A 20409-nucleotide genomic window follows, 5' to 3' on the forward strand; every position below is an offset into this window, starting at 1 on the left:
GTTCTACAACACGCAGAGTACTGAAATGACTCACGCAGCCACAGTCAAGCTACCAGATTTCGTGTTTGCTCAGCCCCAGTCTTTGGGTGTTTTTCAGCAACTGAACTATGAATTGAACTGCTACACTAGAAAACAGTCGATGACAATGGAGGTGGGGTAATTTTACCTTGTAACTGCGACACACCAACGTGAGAAGGTCTGTGATCCAGTTTTGGTTTAAATTTGGAGACTAAAGTTCATCTCAGTTCTTATTTTGCTCAAATGGCCAATTCAGCTCGAGTACATATTTTGCATCCCTATTTCCCTCCGCTGCACGATGGAATACGATGCCATGCACACTGCTTGTCATAGCTCAGATCCTGTATTACATTTCTCTAATGCCTTGCATGCTGCAGAGTCTTGGACTGTTTCACAAGCTGCTGCATACGTAGCCAGCATCAAACATGCAGCCACTTCTGGGGTGGAAGACAGCGCAGCATGCACTGCTCTAGGAAGAGCAAGATTCTGTCCCGGAAGAGATACTTATGCATAATATGTCATTAACGTCAATCTCTGAACAACCCAGCAGGCTGCTAGCTACATGTTTAGCTACCTCTGAAGGACTGGAAATATTACTGTTGAGGTGTGAATTTGCAGTTCCAGTCAATCTATTTCTGCTTAGCCTGTCGGCAGCTGTTTTCATCGCTTAGGAACACCGTAGACCAGTAATAGATAAATATCAATGTATTCCACAATCTTCTGTGCCCTCTGAAGATCCTTTCTCAAAGGATGCCTTCAAGAACAGATCTAACGTCAGTTGGGAAAAGAGTTCAATGCTGGAGAAAGTAACCTTCTCTATCCTACCTCTGCTTCTCACTTGGAACTGTATCAGACAGCTGACAGAAGTGCAAGGAATGCTGTAGAAAATGCAGTTTGGGAGGGAAAAGGCAGAGCTGCAGGGAGGTTTAATTTGTAGTTCATGGTTTAGACTGCATGAACTGCATCAGATACAGACTAAGGAGTACATAGCAGTAAGAGTATAACACGGTTTCTATTCTCCCTGGGTCATCTGCAGCCCTCTCAGTGCCTTCATATCCCTCCCCTGGCTGAAGCTATGGCAGTGTGACAAGTCCACTGACTGTCACAAAGCAAGTATGGTGCTTGGAGCTGGCATGTTCCCACTGAACAGACTCTAACTCACACTTTCAATTCTACACGTGCATCAAATGCCAGGCTCTAGGCACCCCACAGGTTCAGTAACACTTCCCTGAAGCCATCCACTACAGCCTGCCTGCTCATCTCCAACCGCTCTCCCAAGAGCCTGGTTGCCACAGGCAAGTCCTGCTAGCCCAAGAAAGACTTTCTTAATGTCATCCTGGAATGAAAGAGAGGAATGCTTCTTTCTCCTAAACCCCAGAAAACACAGAGGAAAGAGCAGTTCTCACAGTCCCAGGCACTACCTGGGGCAGTGGCTTGCAAAGATCTGTTTTCCATCTGCTCACCCATCTGCTTCAGTGTGTGTCCTACCTCAGCCCAAATCACAGCTGCTAGTGGGAGCAAACACCCAGGTTTGAAGAGCTGCACCCAGCTCTTTGCTTTCAGGAAACCACAGCCCTGGTTATGTGTTCTAGCTGTAACATGGGTAAGCGATGCTATGTATACTCACTGTGGGCAGTCCAGAGCTGTTTTTGAGATGGCATTTGAATTTTGGTGGGGTAGCATGTGGCTGCTGGGCCACATGAAGAGCCACTGCAGTTGTGCATCACCAGCACAGCAATGAGTTCTGATCCAGTCTGTTCATCCAGTTACTGTGCAGAATTTCCTGAAAATGAAGGAAACGATGTATGAATTAACAGTGGTCAACAGCAGAAGCCTGTTTTGCTGGACAATGGCTACTTGACTGTTCTTTCCATTCCTCTCTAACCCTAAAGCATAATTAGAGTTCTGACTTTTTTACATCAGTTGGCACTGATGTAAGGATGAAGGGATGAGAGATCCTCATCTAAGCCCTTGCACCAGCATACCCCTATAGGATGCTGTGGCTGAACAGGGCTGAGAACTAAACTCCAATGAAGCTTGCACTTGAATACTGATGCTTTCTGCTCTTCAACAGCATCTGTGACCCTCACAGTGTTTTCCTTCACTTTAAACATGAATGTGTGGGTCTGTAAAGCAGAAAAGCACTCGTTTGATATCTCACAGCCACATTACTGCCTCGTGCATTTCTGCAGTCCTGATAAGCACTGATGTGACAGCTCTGGGGTAGCCCATACCTTCAGCCCTCCCTCTTTTCCACAATCACATGCAACCCTAGTGCTGGTTCAGGCCAGGATGTCTGTGCTGGCCCCCAACAATGTCATTTCTTCCATTGCCCAGACCTGTTGTTTTCAAAGGAGCAAAGGGCCAAGGGATCTATTTGTTGATGGTGTGTATGTTGGTTACTACCAGGACTGGCAGTTTTAAGGATTTTCCACGTATCGCGTGTCCCTCCACGTTGCAGTGCACTGACCCAGACACAACACTGACAGCTGCAGGGTAAATAAATAAAAACAGAGTATTTTGATCTTGGAGGGGGAGGTGATTCGGAGGGGAGGGGGCTGGTGGTGTCAGCCAGACAGAACAGGGTGGCCACAGCTGTGATGGGAACAGATGCGGCACAGGGAGAGGGAGCGGGGAATAAAGTTCTGCAAATGTAAGCAATGCTGGAAAGTCTTGGAGAATGGCACGCATATTTGGGACAGGTGGGAAGTGTTTACATTGAAATAAGAAGGACAACAGCCTGAAAGAATGCTGGTCACATTACCTGTGACCCAAGCTGACCACTCACAGCTCCAGAACATCTCAGACCACCATTTCACTGGTACACCAGAGCCCACTGAATGCACGTAGAGTCTGGTACATCCAGCATAAATGGGCATCCCAGATAAGTGGGCTCTGCAGAACTCGTAGGTGTTTTGTCCCTCTGAAAAGCAAGCTGACATTGGCTCCAAGCCTACCTTTATCCCAGTCTACCTTATAGCACATAATCATTAGACCAGGAGAGTACAAGGCAGTATCAACACTATGGTCACCTGAGCCACTGATGGTCATTAGAGATAAGAGACTGCGCTGCTTCTTCCAGGGAATCTCCGCAATGCTTCAGTGAATTGCCTTTGCTGTTTTAGAGAAAGGACTCATCACATCTAAGGACATGGAACAAAATCCTCCTTTTTATCCTGGCACATTTAATCCCTTTCCATAAAACATTAAGAGCTGCATTTTTCAGGAGCCCTGGAGGCACCTATGTCCCTATTTAAAATTAATGGAGTGCTGAGAACCCATCTCCCCAAGGTGTCCCTGAAACCCCAGCTAAATGAGCTGATCCCAGCCCAGCACGGGAATCTGCTGCAGCTCCTAGGTAGCTCCAGGATGGATGCCTGTGTCACACCTGCATTACCCAAGAGTGCTGAGGAGACGTGTCCAAGGTCATTTTATACAGCAGTGAGGATCAGAAACCTCCCAAGTCTTGGATCTACCACTCTCTATTGCTCCTGGCTGATCCCTGCCTCCTGCGACCCACTGGAGAAGAAATTCTTCCAATGGCAGCTATTTCACCAGAGGATGCTCAGAGGCAGCTCGCAAGAAAGTCTGAGCATTTCTAATCAAGTTAAAGGAGGGCTTACAGACACAAAGTCATGTTGAGATACATTCTCTGAATTTATTCACACCCTAACCCCTAGATAAAAATAACTTTATATGTTAAGTTTAGGACCAGAGAGAGCCCAGGGGATAGTGAGGGATTATCAGAAAAGGGCAGGAAGGCAGTCAGAAAGAACCTAGGGGACATCTTGTACAATTTCCATGAAGGGAATAATTAATTCAAAGTGTATACAGACAGCTCTGGGAGTGTCCGCTGTAGAGATTTTCAAAGAGTCCTTTTGCTGCTTTGGGCTCACTGTAAATCGAGTGTCCTAAAAAAAAATACTTCAGCTATGCATTTCATTTCAGTTATACAGAGTTTAAATGCCAAGGGATGAGGGAAAACTTTCTTATTAAAGGGCTGCAAGAGTTTAATAAGGTACACAGTCATTAGAAAGTTGTTGAGTCATGAAAATAGTCTCAATAATTTGAAATTAATGTTTAGTGTATGCTGTACCATAAAATGCTTAGATGTTGTGGCCATGGACACGAAAGAAAAACCTTAAGGCCATGACTACACGAGCAAGTTACCGCAAGGTAAGCGAGGGTGTAATTTCAGAGCATGCTACTTACATTAAGGTAAGTTCCCATTTGAAGGCTGTTGTCCTGGGACCAGGGCAGACAGCTAAGCCCTCTGCTGAACATGGCACAGGCTGCCCTTGAAGGGCTGCTGGCTGAAAGCATGAATACATCTGGGTGCTGCAGAACAGAGAAAGCACAGTAAATCTGAGCAGTAACTGAGCTTTGAGTAACTTTGCTCTCTAGCACAGATGTAGGAATTAATGGACTACATGAAGGAGTCAATGCAAGAGAAACTAGCACAGTCAAGAAGATTAATGCGAAGGGCTAGAACCCGATACAGAGATTATTCTTCATTGTAAGAATACATACATTAATAAATGCTCAAAAGTAATAATCAGGGCTGTATCTCCCCAGTACCACTGGCTCTGTTGAAGAAGTAGGGAAAAATGACTACCAGCAGTTCTGCTCTCTTCTCTCTTTTCTGGAAAAACACAACTATTTGAGAACTGAGCCCACTTCTGCTGATCTGCCCTTTCTTTTCCATCTCTGGGTCCTGCCAAGCAAAATTCACCAAGTTCTGCTCACAACTTTAAAAAAAAAAACATAATTTCTGGATGTAGTTTGTTGTGGGATGTGTTCCTGATAAACCATTTAAAACTGGGACAACAAAGCTACTATCCCAGTTTAAGGATTCATCCTGGAGCTTGCCTTGAGCCTGTCTAGTGCTGGGTGGAAAAATCACAGCCTTCCTGACTCCAGTGACCTGGAGATTTTCCTTTTTGATTCATTAATTCAATTAACTGAGGGACTTTTCTTTCCTTCCTCCCACTAGTCAGTCCATTGAAGGGAGATGCAACCATTTTTCTTCTCCACATTTTGCAAACTGTTTATACGTCCTGTTGTGAAAAAGGGAGTGGATCTTCACCAAGAGAGCCCAGTTACTGCACAGGCGAGTGGGAGGAAGGATCCGAGTCCTCCAAACAATCCCCCAGGAGCACATGGGCAATCCTGAAGTTCAGACCACCTTCTTTACACACCCTTCTTCTGCCCAGACAGACATTAGCAACCTCTGAGGAGTGAAGAGAAAGAGATTACAAAAGCAGCCACAAGCCCACTGAGTACCACCATCAAATTTCACTGCCTCTTGCACATTTAGGACTTTATCAATACACACCGCAACTTCCTTTGGAGGGGTGTATTAGACCCAGCAATGACACCTAGTCATTCCACACATCCTTTTGTTACAGATCAAGGACTAATGATCCTATAACCTATGTTTGCCTACTTCCCTGTTGGGCTGGCCTGCAGATCAAGGCTATAGGAATCTCACCGCTTTGTGAGCAACATTCTGGACCCAAAGCAGAACTATAAATATAACCTGCTTATATCCTAAAATAACTCAAGCAGAACTAGAATGCCTTTGTAAAGCCTGGTTTATTCTACAAAATATTTGCAATCACAGCACAGCACTTCCTTGATGGGAAGAGAAGACAAACTGGAAAAGGTAGAAAATTTGTTTTTTCCCCCACACTGATTGCTTTCCTTCCTAGTATTCCAGTGCCCCCCTTCATAACAACATCTTTCAGACCAAGGGAAGTAGAATGTGCTTTGAAGCCATCACACCTTATGCAGAAGGGGAACATACCACAGTGGGCACTGCTTGACATTCCTCATACCCCATGTGGACGCAGGGCACAGGTTGCAGATCCCAGTCAGCACATCACCTGGAATTACATAGAAATTGAGCAGAAAATGTTGTTCATTCACTATTTAAGAGTAACCTACATTTCTGCTCTTGCCCAGCCCCACAATGGAGTACAAAGTACAATGAACATCCATAAGCCCGCTGTCTTGTTGACTGTAGGCACCTGTTTTCTTTAGGTACTCAAAGTAACAGTGTCTCAAGAGTTAAATTACTTGGAAGAAGGGGATTTTAGTAGAACATCCGGAGTGGCAACCATTATCAGCAGTGTTAATCTGTCACATCTTTCCTGAACTGTACATACCACGCTCCATCACACTGGCATGTCATGGCCTGCATTGTTACGAGATGTGCTGAAGCTGTAGCCAGCCACGGTTTGGCATCTTGGTGAGCCTTCTGATCCAAGAAAATACGGGAAAGAAAAAAAGAAAAAAGAAAAAGAAAGTAAGTTTCAAAATAATAATGTAAAAAAAAAAAACTAAAAAAAAAAAAAAAACTAAAAAAAAAAATAATAATCAAACCAACTCACCTCTAAAAAAAGCAGTCAAAACTAACCCCAAAACTCATAAGCAATTATTAAGATGGGCATTTTTCAAATATAAGTGTAAAATAAATCTGTTTGTATTAAGATAGATCTTTGAATCCACACCACTTAAGGGATGCCAGACAGCCTAAAACCTAGAACTATTCTTCATCATGTTTCTCTGCTATTCGAGCACATTCAAAGAAAAAATAAAAAAGCAAAAAAAAGCAAAAATCATTTGTTTTCCTGGTTCTGGCCAGAACCTGGCCCACAGCCAGGCTGTCCTGAAAACATCCTGTATCTGAACCTGGAAATGCATCAGACTTGAGCTGGACCAGTCCTTGGAGTCAACACCGCTGGGGAACACACAGCCCACACCCCAAAGCCCAGCCCTCCGTGCAGACACCAGACTGCAGACACCAGATGAGAGGGAAGGCTCTTGGCTCTATTGTTGTTGTTGAGCTTCTGGAAAGGAGCTGGGGAGAGGAAAAAATATTCTGGAGAGGATGAAAAAAAGTCTCACAGGAATGGATGATCTCACTTGTCCACACACACACCCAGACGTACAAATATATATAATTAACTGGAAAATACTGTGTGGTATAAAGGTTTCTTCAGCTTGGGTACATCACACTTGGGCTAGTCAAGTTTGGTGCAATCATAACAAAGAGTTCTTCCCACACACCTCCTGCTAAGAGCCCTCCTACCACATCATAGCACTTTAGTATGTATTTAACTCTGTTGATAGGTACCTCTATGCTTTTCATACACAGAAAACTAGACATGTGATACAATTATTAAATGAATATGTAATAGGCTATGCAGTCATCAATAGAATATACAGGTTTTATGTGCATACATGTTTTCATACAGGCAATTTGTTGACTCTTTCAAACAACAAGTATAAATGAATGGGGCATATGTGAAAGAACAGAGGGAGAGCAATTCCAGTAGCTCATACTGTAGGATTTTAGGGCTCCTTAAGGAGCCCCATGACAGCTTGTACAGCATTGCAAAAAGCAGTTCAATACACAGCCAAAACTTAACAGTTTCACGCATATCACAAAACATCTACATCTCTTTCCTCATTTGCTACCTTCTAAGGGCACAGCAAAGAAAATGCTTCCCAGAACACAGCTCAGACCCTTACCAATACACCAGCTATGTCATTTCCATGCATTATGATGATGCCATATGGCATGACATACAGGTCTTGCCTCTATTCTGTTCCTAAGAAAGAGCTTTTATCTGGGCTTGTTTGTTTTAAGGGAAGTGTGGGGCTTCAGACATGAGTCTCTATTTGTCTTTATTTTATTTTTAAGGAAATGCTGTTAAGCAATCCCACATACTTTCTGCTCATCCTGCAGATGAAGTTGCATCCTTAAATACAGCTGGTGGTGCGCATTATTTCCACCTTGGATACACACAGCTTCCATAATGGGCATTCTCAGTCCCAATCAGGGCATATTGAGTCCTCAGGGACCAGTCTGATAGTAAAAACAAACACTTTTCTTGGAAAAAAAAAGTAGATCTCCCAAAATTTTGCACAGGTCATGACTGGCTTAACACAACCAACAAATGAGGGGAGGTAGAAAGGAAAGAGAAGCTGTGCTACTTCTGCTGATGTACCTCCAGAAGCAACTACATGGTTGCAGCATTAATAGAAATAGTTAACTATGTCCACTGCTCCTGCTAGAGCAGGAGCTGGTATGTTGTTTGTCTTGCACTGAAGAAGTAGGCCAGTGTTTCTCAACAGGAAGGCCCGTCTGGATCCCAGACAAAGAGGGCTCAGGAACACCAGCCCTCAAATAACCTAACCACTCGCTCATCCCGACCCTTTACACATTGAAGAAAACTCACCACCACAGCTGCACAACTGCATCCAGCCTCCCCACAAAACAGTTAACTTGATCCCTGAGCAGAGATACTAATGAGAGAAGCCAAGAATGGTTATTTTTTAGGTAACCAGAATGCCCTAAACTTTACTGGCCTTATGTGACTTTTAGCTTCTTGTTCCAAGTTGCGAGCTACTGAAAAGCTTGTTTGTATTTTAAGACTCCAGGTCATTCCTTTCTCTGTGTCCAAGCTGTTCTTCCAATATCTTTTTAAATTGGCTGCTTGTTTCCAGTGAGTAGACTCTGAACGGCAGGAAAAACTCTGTAAGAGAGATTGTCTTCTTGCATATAAATCTTACTTTGAAAGAAGCTGGTATTTTTGGAATTCAAGGGTTGGGTTCTTTCCCTGCAATATTTTTTGCTCTGCCACTTACAGGAACCCTGTGTCTCTAAGAGGAAGATGCTTTCTCAACTCTAGCCTGAAACAAGGGCCACAAGATAAACATCTTTTCCTAAGCACATTTTCTCAATTAAGGGAGTATTCCCTTTTAGTGTGCTCAAGACTTTCTTCATTTGTCTACATCCAGGTGTGTAGGTTTCTGGGAGGGAACGGTGAAGCATGGGGATTTTTGTTTGATATTCCATGCTTCCCCTATCTGTGTATTAGGATCAGTGGTAGTCATGGTATGGACAACTCAGAGGTGCTTTGAGGTTCAGCTACACATTGTAAGAGCCTTGACCAAAAGCATTATTTACTGCCAGTTGCTCCCAACAACAACACATGTAAACTTGTAAGAATGAGTTATGAGTGTCAAAGGAAGAAAAGCTCTGCCCTTGAGGCTTATGTTTTATAAAAACCTGATGGTCAGAAAAAGCACAACACAGTCAGACTGAAAAGAAGCCCAGAAAAGGGTCTGTTTAACATCATGAGTTTCAGCTGTACACATCCATACTCACTAAAGCCAGTTTCTCAACCCTGATGACTTCCTGCATCCACCCCTTGGTCCATTTCTCCACTGCTGGTAGAGCCTCTGTCAGTGGGAAACAGCATAGCACAGGAGAACATCTAGCAGTCCCCTGACCACGTGCTTAAACATCACCTAAAAATCCCTGTCTGTAACAGAAGCCTGGTGCTCTGGGATTTTCTTTGCCATGGGACCCAACATGCCCCCAGCCAGAAGCTGTGGCATGGTTTCATGCTTAGGCAAAAGAGATACCAAGAGATTTGGGGACTGTGTGTGTAATGGATGGCAGCTCCCTGTATTCTGAGTTTGACATCCTAGAAAAAAGGAAAGTGCTTTCCTGCCCAGTACTGTACTTGGCTGGTTGCACCTCCCATGTGTCCCCCAGCCACACTGGTAAGTTCATTATATGGCAAAGAAGGATGTATAAAAATTGAAGATGGGTCACTGGCTAATAGCTTGCTGTTCCTTCCTCATCCACACAGACAGCAGCAAACTCTAAACTCAGAAGGACAGAACAAAGAAGCTTTCTCATCTGTTAATGCTTAACACCAGAGAAGGGACAGGGCCCAGTCCGCCTTGCAGCACAGTTATCATCCACTCTGGGCTCACAACATTGCTATTGGAGAAAACTAGGCAGTTCAGGAGTGCCATATCCACATCTGAGGGGATGAATCCCCTCTGACACCACCCATCTGTAGGGTAACATGCTATAAAAAGGGAAGGGAGCCACCAGGGAGGGTTAGGAGCCTCACTGCTGGCTGACTTGCACCGTCAGTTGTGGGCTGCAAGGGAAAGCATTGCCCCAACCTCAACACTCTCCAGCTCCTTGTGTTTCAGCAACTCTGCTGCTCCGCTCTTGGAGCTGTGCAGAGATAGCCAGGAACCAAGCAGTGCTGACGAAGCTCCCAGTTAACCCACCTGATGGATGGGCTTTTCCAAGCAACTCCAGCATCTGGATACAAACACGCATACCGCCCTCACTGCTGCATAGTCTCCTGGGCAACATCCACCAATGTGTACACAACAGGACAGTCAGGTAGCTGCCTGTGTGCCACTGAACAGCATCACAACCTTTTATTCCTGGCATCAGGCTCATAGAGATGAATAAGGCTGATATGAGCAATGATGCAACCTTGCTATAATGTGCCTAAGTCTCCAGTGTCAATCTCAAAAGCCAATTACATTTCTACTACATACATACATACACAGACACAAACATACCTCACTGTTGTCTTTCACAATACTACTCAGGAGTACCAGCACTGCTCACCTACAAATTATGAAAGCCTCCAATCTGTATCTAACACAGCATAAGACATCATCATTTCTCTTTTATATGTATAGTTTGTTTGTTTTCATTGCTCAGGGTCCAATCCTAGTCATAGCTATATGCAGCAAAGGTCCACAATCATCATGTTTGTCTTTTGGGAGTGGGCTGAAATAGCTTGAGACTGAATAATAGTAGAATGAATCATTTTCATTCAAATATCTAAATGCAAACATAAATTTGGAGTGCAGTCTTGTTTCCATTTGCAGACAACTTATTGAGCAGAAAGGCCCAACAGTAATTCTGGAGATATCTATAGAGAGAGAACAAGTGAGGTCTGGATGATCCTGTAGATAAGTTGTCCCAAACACAACAAGGACTTCAAAGAGAGGATCTAACGAATGAGATTTACTGCCTCATGCAATGGATGTTCACATTAAAACTCCACTGTCTATGAATGAGGTACATCAATTTTACCAAATGCACTGGTGGTCATGTCTGATGGCCTCTAGGACTTCAGTTTTCCAACCCCTGAGAAACATTGTTAAAATATATATATTTATATAAATATAAATAATATATGTATACACACAATCACACACACATATATATAATTTATATTTATCTAATATATATAAATATATATATTTACACTTATCACACAATATTAAGGTTTAAATCCCTGTCATTCATTCGGTAATGATGGTGATGATGAATTTAAATGAAGAACTTTTCAACCGTTAGAAGCCTTTCCAAAGACATGCCCAAAATACAGTCCTGGAAATCAAGGGACAATGAATACACTGACAAGTAGGTAGAGAGGGATTTGTGCAGAAATATCTGCATGTGCATGTGCAAAGGGAAGAGACAAAGATGAACTAATCCCTTTCCTTGAGGCTATATCTTTGCTGTTTCAGACTGGCACGTGTCTCCTTTGTTTTCAGTAACAGGGGCAATTATATCTGAAATGTTCAACTGTAAATCCATCATGCAATTAAGGGAATCCAAACTGCTCAGAACTAAGGGACCATTTAAAGATGGATTATGGTCAGAGATTCTGAAAATCACACACCATGCTTTCCATCACTTGACTCAAAAGCTCAGGCAGCTTACTGTTTTCCCCAGGGACCAATCTTCCCACCACAAGATAAGAGAACCACATATCCTCATTCCAGTGAAAATCTCTAGTGCACTGTGGTGGATGAAAAGAGCCCTCAGAGAGGGATTTCTGGTTTGAGTTTCCTTCAAATTTTTTGACCCTTCTTATCACTAAACAAAAGCTCGTGGTCTTTCTTAGATTGTCTACAATTAAGTTCTTATAAAACAGAGGCCTGGATAAAGCTGGTCTTATGCAACTTGGATGAAGCATTTTTCCCCACTGTAATTATTATTGAAGAAATCTATCATTATATTTTTACAGGGAAGCCTAAAATGCATGGTGCTTAGTTAAAAAGCACAGATGATCTTCTGTATTTCCAAATCCTCCTACACACTACTGCTTATATTTGAAAGCACACACACAAAAATGAGTACTAATAAGGAGACTCATTCTTTGCTCACAGGATCACATGCAAGGCTCACCTACTGTGGGTACTGAAGCAGGGAGCGCCCAGGCTTCTCTAGTTCAATGGTGGAGTAATGGTGATGTTAAAAGTGTTGGTTCTATATGTGGGGTCTGCTATCCTCTGTGCTGCTTCTCTCTGTTGGTGGCTGCCAGCTTGGCTTGAGCCCAAGGCATCAATCCTTGCTTAGGAAGGGTGAACTTGGACTTTCTGCTGCTGGGCTGGTGTGCAGCTGCACACAGCTGGCCAGTGCTGCCAGGCCAAGGGAGTGGAATGTCCTGTTTCCCCCTCCAGAAAGGGAATACCATTTCACTATGTGCTTATATTAAAGGAAGGAGAGATTGGTTTGAGCACAGCCTTAGACATGGGCTTCACCAGCAAAACTGAAGCAGAGCTCAGGAACTACAGACTGCTCTAATTCTTAAAGGTTCTATCCGGTGCTTCATGAGCAGATGGGCTGTATCTAACATGAAGAGCAGAAACAAAAAGTCATTTGCACCTTCCTTCCCTTTCTTCTCAAAATAAATGGAGTATGATTTTTTGGGTGATCTTTGGGTAAGGAATGCCATTACTTATGCCACAGTCACTTGGGTAATATTTCTTACCGATAGCCTTTTGCAGGGCAAGCTCAGGCAAGGAAGACCAAATCTTTCCTTCGGGGCACCCATTGACTTGTAACTGCAGAAATGCCAACAGAAAAAAAATCAAATGAAAAATGGAACATGAGTGTACAGGGCTTGACTCAGAAACCATAACACTTGGGGGAGGGTTTTTGTTGTTCATTTTACTTTGGGGTGTACTTAGGTCACACTCAACCTAAGTGCAAGGGCTAGAAACACTTTTTCTTTCTGTTTTTAAAATGAAAATTAGCTTTCTTACATAATAGCAGGTTATTTTTTTTCCCAAAAGCATAATATTGCAAAATTCATGATAAAATTATGAGAATTGGCTACACAAAAAATACCGATCCCACTTCTACATGCAGCACTGCACAAACATTGAGTTGATTAAAAACTAGACAACTTTCTTCCATTCACCACATTTGGATTGTTATACAAACCAAAAGTCTTCGTGTTCTGAGTATCACCCAATTTTACTTGAAGCCTTTTGGCTAGCCTGGTTTTGTTTCTTCACTGGAATGAATGGGACAAGTACTCCACCCATCCTTTTAAATAGACTTAAGCTGTATCATTTAAGTTACTTGGAACAGGATGTAGAGACCATCAGTAAAGGATTAACTGTAACAAAATCTTTGTGAGGTTAAAAACTGGACAAGCTGGCCCTCCAAACTTAGTGATGGGCTATTTGCCTGTAGCAAACCGACCTTCCGAAAAACAACCTAATTACATGTCTCTGGCTTAAAGGTGGTGTGTGTGAGTTTCTGTTGTTTCTGGAAGATGCCCCAGTGGAAATGCACCTACAAAGCTGTTAAGAAGCCACCAGCTCAGATGGAGTGAACAAGTGGACTACAGACTAGGATTTAATTAGTGAGAGGCGTGAAAAGCCAGCAATCCAGCCCAGCATTCCCTGGATTTCATCTCTGGCACAGGAAGGGTTCGCATGTTCCCTGCTCGTGGCTTCTATTTTAGCCTGTATTCATTGCTAAGATGCTTTAACACAGCTGTGCTGGTTCATTAACTGCTCAGCATGTCACTCAGCCCAAGCAAATGGCTTTGGGGCAGTGTGTTCCAAGGACTCAAAGGAAGGGTAGACCTCTGTGAGGAAAAGAAGGTGTTGGTGTAGGACATATTTGAGAAACTCATGAGATACTGAGAAGACAAGTCAAGCAAAAGCAAGGCAGCTTCTCATAGTAAAAAGGCTGGCACTCAACTGGAGATTTCAGCAATAATCCTCAGCTCAGATCCTACCGAGACACCAATGAACCAAGTTTTCTCTTTGAGTTATTACTAACACCTCCAGGAAAGAGCTCACAGTTCCTGCAGCTTTCCTTATAGCTCCAGAAGAACACACTTTGCAGAGACGCAGCAACGACCAAGAATGAGCGAAACAGATTTCTACCATCCCCACCCTCTTCTGCTCACTGCATCCTGTTCTCAGGCAAGAACTCAGCACAAAATTATAGCACACTCAAACCATGCCCTTGAATGCTTCAGTTAGGAAGGTGCCCTGCCCTAGCTGCGTCAGAGATGTGCTTAGCCATGCAGCTGCTAGCTGGGCACTGTTTCCAAAGAAACAGGGTCCATACCATGCTGCATGTGATTCATGCTGAGATCATCCTGCTCAGGAAGAGACAGGAGTGGTCCCACCTCTTCCTCTGGGGAGGGCCCATGGCATGGATGAACAAAGCAGGTGCTGCAAACAGGGAGGTTCGGGGCTTCCCAGTGCCTTGGCCCTAGGATCCTTGTTTCCTGAATGGAAGAGGGAGACAAGCCTTGGAGAACCAAGTTCTCTGCCAGCGCACACTATGGCATCCATCACAGTGACAGCCAATGGCCTTAAGCAGTTTGGGACAGGCATCCCCAGCACGTGGCCCTGGCATGCTGGCATGCCTCTGCTCCTCACCCTGGCCCTGCTGCAGCCACCGCATTACCCCACCACGGCCCAGCCTCCCTGCTCCTGCCTCACCTTGTGCATTAATCCAGCCCCTTGAAAGTGTTCGCACTTCATCCTTCCTGCAGGTAGCGTATGGAAGACATGGTGTAAGGGACCCAGTTTTAAGTGAAAGAGATTAGGAAATCCACATGGTGTTGTGGAAAGCACAGTCTTCACGATTATTATAATGTTGGTACCAACAGTACCTCAACAACCAGAGAAAACAAGGCCTCTGTAATGCTATTTCCTAGTCCATCCTGATCTGCTCATCATTGGGCTGTTCTAGCTTTTGACCAGAGCTGTACCAGCTCTTCCCAAATAGGCTTTTTCCCCAGTAGTTGCCTCCTGTGCACATGTACTCACACACGTCAGCAGCACACAAGCTGCTTACGCCTGCTCTTCCAAGTAATCATTGCTGCTCGAATTGCCATTAGAAACTCAGCTTGGACTAAAAACTAAAGAGATTGACAAAAACACATTTTACTGCTCTTCCTGCAAAACTCTTGAACTCCTCAAAGTTGAACACATGAAAGCAACCTGAGGTTACCATGTAATACACAAACCACATTAAAGAGATAATTTAGTATTAGACACATTACCAGAAACAGGTTGAAACTAATAGAGGTTTTGCACTGAGGTAATAAAATACAGCACTTTTATAATCTTGTGTGGCATCCCTACTTGACATGTCTTGATGGGAGAAAACTACAAGTGCTCCTATGTTGATAGGAAATATCAAAATGGTTTCACCCTCTCTCCTGTCTTGAGAGAGAGACATCTGTAGGACAGTCTCCAAATGGCAACAGACCATCCTGAAGAGATGGCCAAAGCCTCTCCTCTCCTCTTCCCTTCCTTCATCTCTTCTTCTATAACTACTGAAATGCCACACCAACAAACCAAATCCAAGCACTCCCTTGCATCCAGATCCATTGTGGAGAAGACTTTGAGTAATAGCACTGTAAAACTATTCTAGCACTGCCATCACTTGTCTTAAAAACTGTTGCCAATGATCCAGTTGGAGCATCAGCATGGACAACATACCCTCCTTGGAGCTGCAGACTGGCCATGCCTTGAGCATAGAGAGATGAGTGTGGAGTTCAATCTACCAGAGGTATAAAGGAACCCATATGAGATCTCTCTTCTGATACTTCGGGTAGCCACATAAGACCTACCATTAATGACTGTCCACTGCTGACTCTTGTAAGCTTCAACCATGTCACCTCTATTTTTGCAGACCTTGAAGCCCAGCCCCTCACAGTGAGCCAGAAGCAATAACAAATGCAATATGTCAAACAAGATTCAAACAGCTTCAGAAAATAGAGCAGTATTGCACCTTTAAAAAGTACGTAGGCTGAAAAACTGTCTATACTTTAAAAGTTAGCTTGGTATGAAAAGAGCTACATAGCAAAATGCTGAATCTCTCCAGAGAACAGAGTTAAATAAAAGCAGATATTTCTTCACGCCTTGTCAGCAAAATTCTGTTTCCTGGGCAAGTTTCTTTTTCTCTTTTGCAAAATTATTGTGCTAGTTTGCCAACGATGCTTTTCTAAGAACAACTACCTAAGCAACATAGCAGCTTTCTTGTCCTGCCTCTTCCAACACTTCAACACACCCTCCTGCAGCCCAAATAGAAAATGCTTTGCCTTGAGGCCTGCAATGGAACACATAGCAGTTAATGGGAGAAAACACTGTAGTTATGTAGAACCCACTTCCATTTTTCTTCCATGCCCATTTTTTTCATCTTAAATTCCCAGAATCAGCTTTCACCTACAGTTCTACAGTTCCAGCTAGAGCTGGAAAAGTTGGTATGGTTTGAGATATTTCTACCAGTGTATTTTAGACTTAAACAAAACCATTAAAGGGCACCAAAACTACAAAGATCTATGCTAATAAACAACTTTCACTGTGACCAGTGACCCACCTTCCTCTTTATTCCCAATGATGAGCTGGGCAAACGGGATGTTCCAACTGATTTTGTGCACTCAACTTATTCAGTCTTTTGAGGAAAACCTTGGATGGAACTATGAGTTTCAATCAAAGCACAGTGTCAGTGAGAATGTTTAGGACCTGCCTGTAAACTGGGCAGTCACCAAAGATCACAGGAAAAGTAGTCTATGCCTTATTTTCCACTCTTTGTTCATCAGCCTAGAATAGCTGAAAGAATAGCAACGATGTAACACACTGTCCTTAATTAAGTCAGTGATTCACCTTTTGCTCTCTGAATGCAAGCAGCACAGCTTGGTGCTGAAAGGCTTACTGGCAAAGTGAGCTTGGCTGAAGAGGGCAAATTTACTATGTGGGACCTCTTTCAAGGGAGAATATCAGGATACTGAAAGACACATCCCAGATAACAAACATATTCGTTCTTTTTTTTCCAATAAAACACCTCTTTAAGGAACAGATGTGTTAAAAGATATCAGGAACAACATTTCTAAAATTGATCTACAGATCTATTACACGTAATAATTACAGTCTATCTTCAGTGTCTAATAACTGTCAATAACTAAAACATTCAGTTTAGTTTAGGGTTGTGATAATAAACACCTTCAGATGAAGAAGGGAACATATTGGTAACAAACGCTTTCCACCTGCATTGCTCCTGGAGCTTGACATAGAAGATTTCAAAACAACATGGGCATGGAACACAATGCAAATAATTTGGTGTGCAGCCCAGTTTTTGAAATCCAAGAGTAAATACTCTGTTGTTACAGCAGTGGCATGAATGGGCTGGCACACTTAGCACAAGGGCAGAAAATGCACACACCAAGTTCACAGCTGCACTCCTCCTAAGTGACATGTACCCAGGACAGCAGCATCATCAGTCTGGAGTTCTGGACTACTTTCTACGGAGATAATATGGAGGATTTACAGCTGACCAATACTTACAGGCATTACAGATGAAAATACCATGAAAAAATGTGCTCAAGGAATGATCCCTTGCCAGAAAGCCAGTGCAGAGAGTTTGACACTGCTGTCTCATGGATTCTTCCCAATGCTGCCATAGGCACTACCTCTGTGCTGAAATGCTGTGTGCTGCATCCCTACACATTCAGAGAAAATAATGATATATTTGGAATTAAAAGAGAAAAATGAGAAAGAAATGGAGAAAACTAAGAATACAGAATGAACTCCAATCATAACAGAACATGAGACTTGCAAAGAAGCTTTTGGAGAAAGCAAAAAGCCTTGAATAAAATATTTAAGGCCAAAGCATCAACAAAATTGCCAAACTTCATGTCATCCTGGTGACAATGCCTTGACTGTAGAAGGAGGCAAAGTGGCCTCTTTGGTAAACTCAAAGCTCAGAAATCAAAGCAGCCCAGCAGGGAAGCACAGAAAACCACAGATCTGCTTTGATTTGAAGACTTTTAAGTGGTCCTAGACAAGCAGACCAGAAAGCAGTGTTTCTAAAATGGAAACAAACTAAATTCAAGGCTCAGACATCCTCCAAACTTGAGGTTTGATCACACTGAAAGAACATTTGGATTTGATCCTAAATTCAAACTGTGAGACACGGCATACCAACTTCTATTTTAAGGGCTGGAGAATGTTTCAAGAAGACTTCCTTCTTGCAGAGCATGCAAAGTGTGCGGATCAGAAAGGCAGGCATCCTTACACTGCTATTGCTAATGTGTTTTTGAGCTGCCAAGGAGAAAGAAGAAGGTAGGATAATGGCCAAGGCCACAGGTCAATGCATAGAATGCCCCCATAGTGAGAACTGTATGTGCAGGCTTTGCTAATCTAACCTCTATGCTTCTCATGTGATCAAAATCTCACAAATACATCCAACATATTATTGCTTTTCTATCCATTCCTATGGTTAAACTGGAGAACAGAGTTTAGGATCCAGACTAGAAAGAAGTTGTCCTGAAAATTTTGTTTATTTAGTTTAGGAACAATTTAGATAGAGATGTCTGATTTATAAACTAATGAAGTTAGAGACAACAGCCATTCTTAGCTAGGTCTGACTTCTGAAAGGATGCCAGCATCAAGGTTGCTCTGAATGAATACCTGCATGAATCGGGTGGAAAAAAAGCATCCAATCTCTGCTTGACAATGACAGAACAAGCCATAACATTGACTTTTGCTCCGAGACTGGTGTCCACTGTCAAAAGTTGAAACTTATATGTAATATGAACTTACCCAACCTCTGACTTCCAGTTCTTGTTATACTAGTGCCTAAAGGGACTTCTGTTTTTGAACTTACATTCCTTATAAAACTTGCTTGAAAGCAGTACTCAAACTTTTCTTGCTGCTTGGTAAGCTAAGCAGATGGGTTCCACTGCTAAGGCATGTTTTCCAATCCTTTGGTCATTCTTGTGGCTCTTCTCTGAAATATCTCCAATTTTTCAACATCCTTCTTTAATTGTGGGTACCACAGCTGGATGGCTTTTTCCCAAAGCAGTTGTGCCCATGCCAAACACAGCAGTAAAGTGATTCCTGGGTATATAAACAGGGAATATCAAATAAGCATTACAGAGGATCCAAAGATTGCTTTAGCCTCTTTGGCAAGCTGGAGTGAAAAGTGACATTCAAAATCTCAATCATTTTCCAGGTTCCTTGTTACCCAACACATTCTATCCCATCTGATACATAAATCTCAGAGCTTTAGTTTCCTTTACCTGTAGAATCCTGAAAAATATTTGCCACTTCCATTCTATCGAAGGATCCAAACTATGCTAAGTGAGTCTTTACGCCGCGTCAACAGCATGGAGTCCTTGTCTCCTTCCAGTCACAGCTTCACCATTAAACAACTCAAAGCAGAGGTAGGAATCACTAGGAATATAGGTGGTCCATACACTTACATTTCAAAACTACTAACAAATCCTACTTTGAGTTGTAATTCATGTACCACTTTGTACTTGATCCGGTACCGTCTGAGTTTATGAAAGAATATCCACATTTGGGAGCAAGTTAAAGGGCTATAGAAAGTTCTTACACCAACATTAGTTTAACAAGCAAACAGGTGTCTTTCTTTTTTTCCCCTCATCCATCTGTAGCTGACTGAAGTTATTTTCCAATAGTCCAATTAATTACTTCAGTATATCGTTTATTGGATGAATCCCTTTGAGCTTCCAGCTATTGCTATTAGTTGATATTTACATTAATTATTACTGACAATAGGAATCTATTTTAATTATTGATCTAAAATCAGATTTTCTATGTCTTATAACTTCCCCATAAATGAAAGGCATAGAGAGATCTTCAGTCTGTTACTCTAGGTCTTAAATTAAAAAAAAAAAAACAAAAACACAGTAATTTGCATGTGTAACTTTAGAATCGGACTGTTAACACAATCCCATGCACTAACAAAGTGAAAGTTACTTCCTTACCCAGAGAAAGTATTTGTCCTCTGTTTATTTGCAAGATACAAAGAAGGTCCTTTCTGCTCCCTTATTGCAAATTCTATCACAGCTACTCAACTGATTGAGCTCATATGCTGTTGAGTACAAATTCCAGTTTTCTTAATTTACCTGATTTTCTGAGTGACAGTGCTCTAACCAGACCTTCTTTGTGGCACCACAACTCAGCTTTAGTTGGGTATTCGTGGGCAAAGGAGCCCAAAGAGGCACCATTTATGCTTATGAAAGTAATGAACTCAGGCAATCTGAAAAGATCTGGTTTATAGTCTTGTTTCAAGCCACAACCCTACTGTGAATGTTCCTGTATTTCCTTATTCTTCCAAAAAGATTAAGTCGCAAAGCTCTGGTTTGCTGCTTCCCTGAAAACATGGACCTCATGATTACCAGCAATGGGCCGATGAGAAAGATGTGCTTTCAGAAATGTTAAGGTTGCCATTTCACTGAAGGTCATTTTCTCCCC

At 42.7% G+C, this 20409-nt stretch overlaps 1 protein-coding gene across 1 annotated transcript; it reads right to left on the minus strand.

The window, feature by feature from the left end:
* Positions 1 to 1201: 1201 nt before the first annotated feature.
* On the minus strand, positions 1202 to 15801 carry LOC146758860 (uncharacterized). The gene is made up of 8 exons (XM_085513508.1): positions 15759 to 15801; positions 14620 to 14666; positions 14240 to 14402; positions 13966 to 14081; positions 10123 to 10351; positions 5825 to 5903; positions 4231 to 4356; positions 1202 to 1385 (listed from the first exon to the last, which is right to left on the minus strand). The coding sequence occupies exons 1-8, from the start codon at positions 15799 to 15801 to the stop codon at positions 1202 to 1204; spliced, it is 987 nt and encodes a 328-aa protein (XP_085369634.1).
* Between the last annotated feature and the right edge of the window lie 4608 nt (positions 15802 to 20409).

This window comes from Coturnix japonica, chromosome 12 (assembly GCF_054131305.1).
Source record: "Coturnix japonica strain WE chromosome 12, WE-NBRP24, whole genome shotgun sequence".
NCBI lineage: Eukaryota > Metazoa > Chordata > Aves > Galliformes > Phasianidae > Coturnix > Coturnix japonica.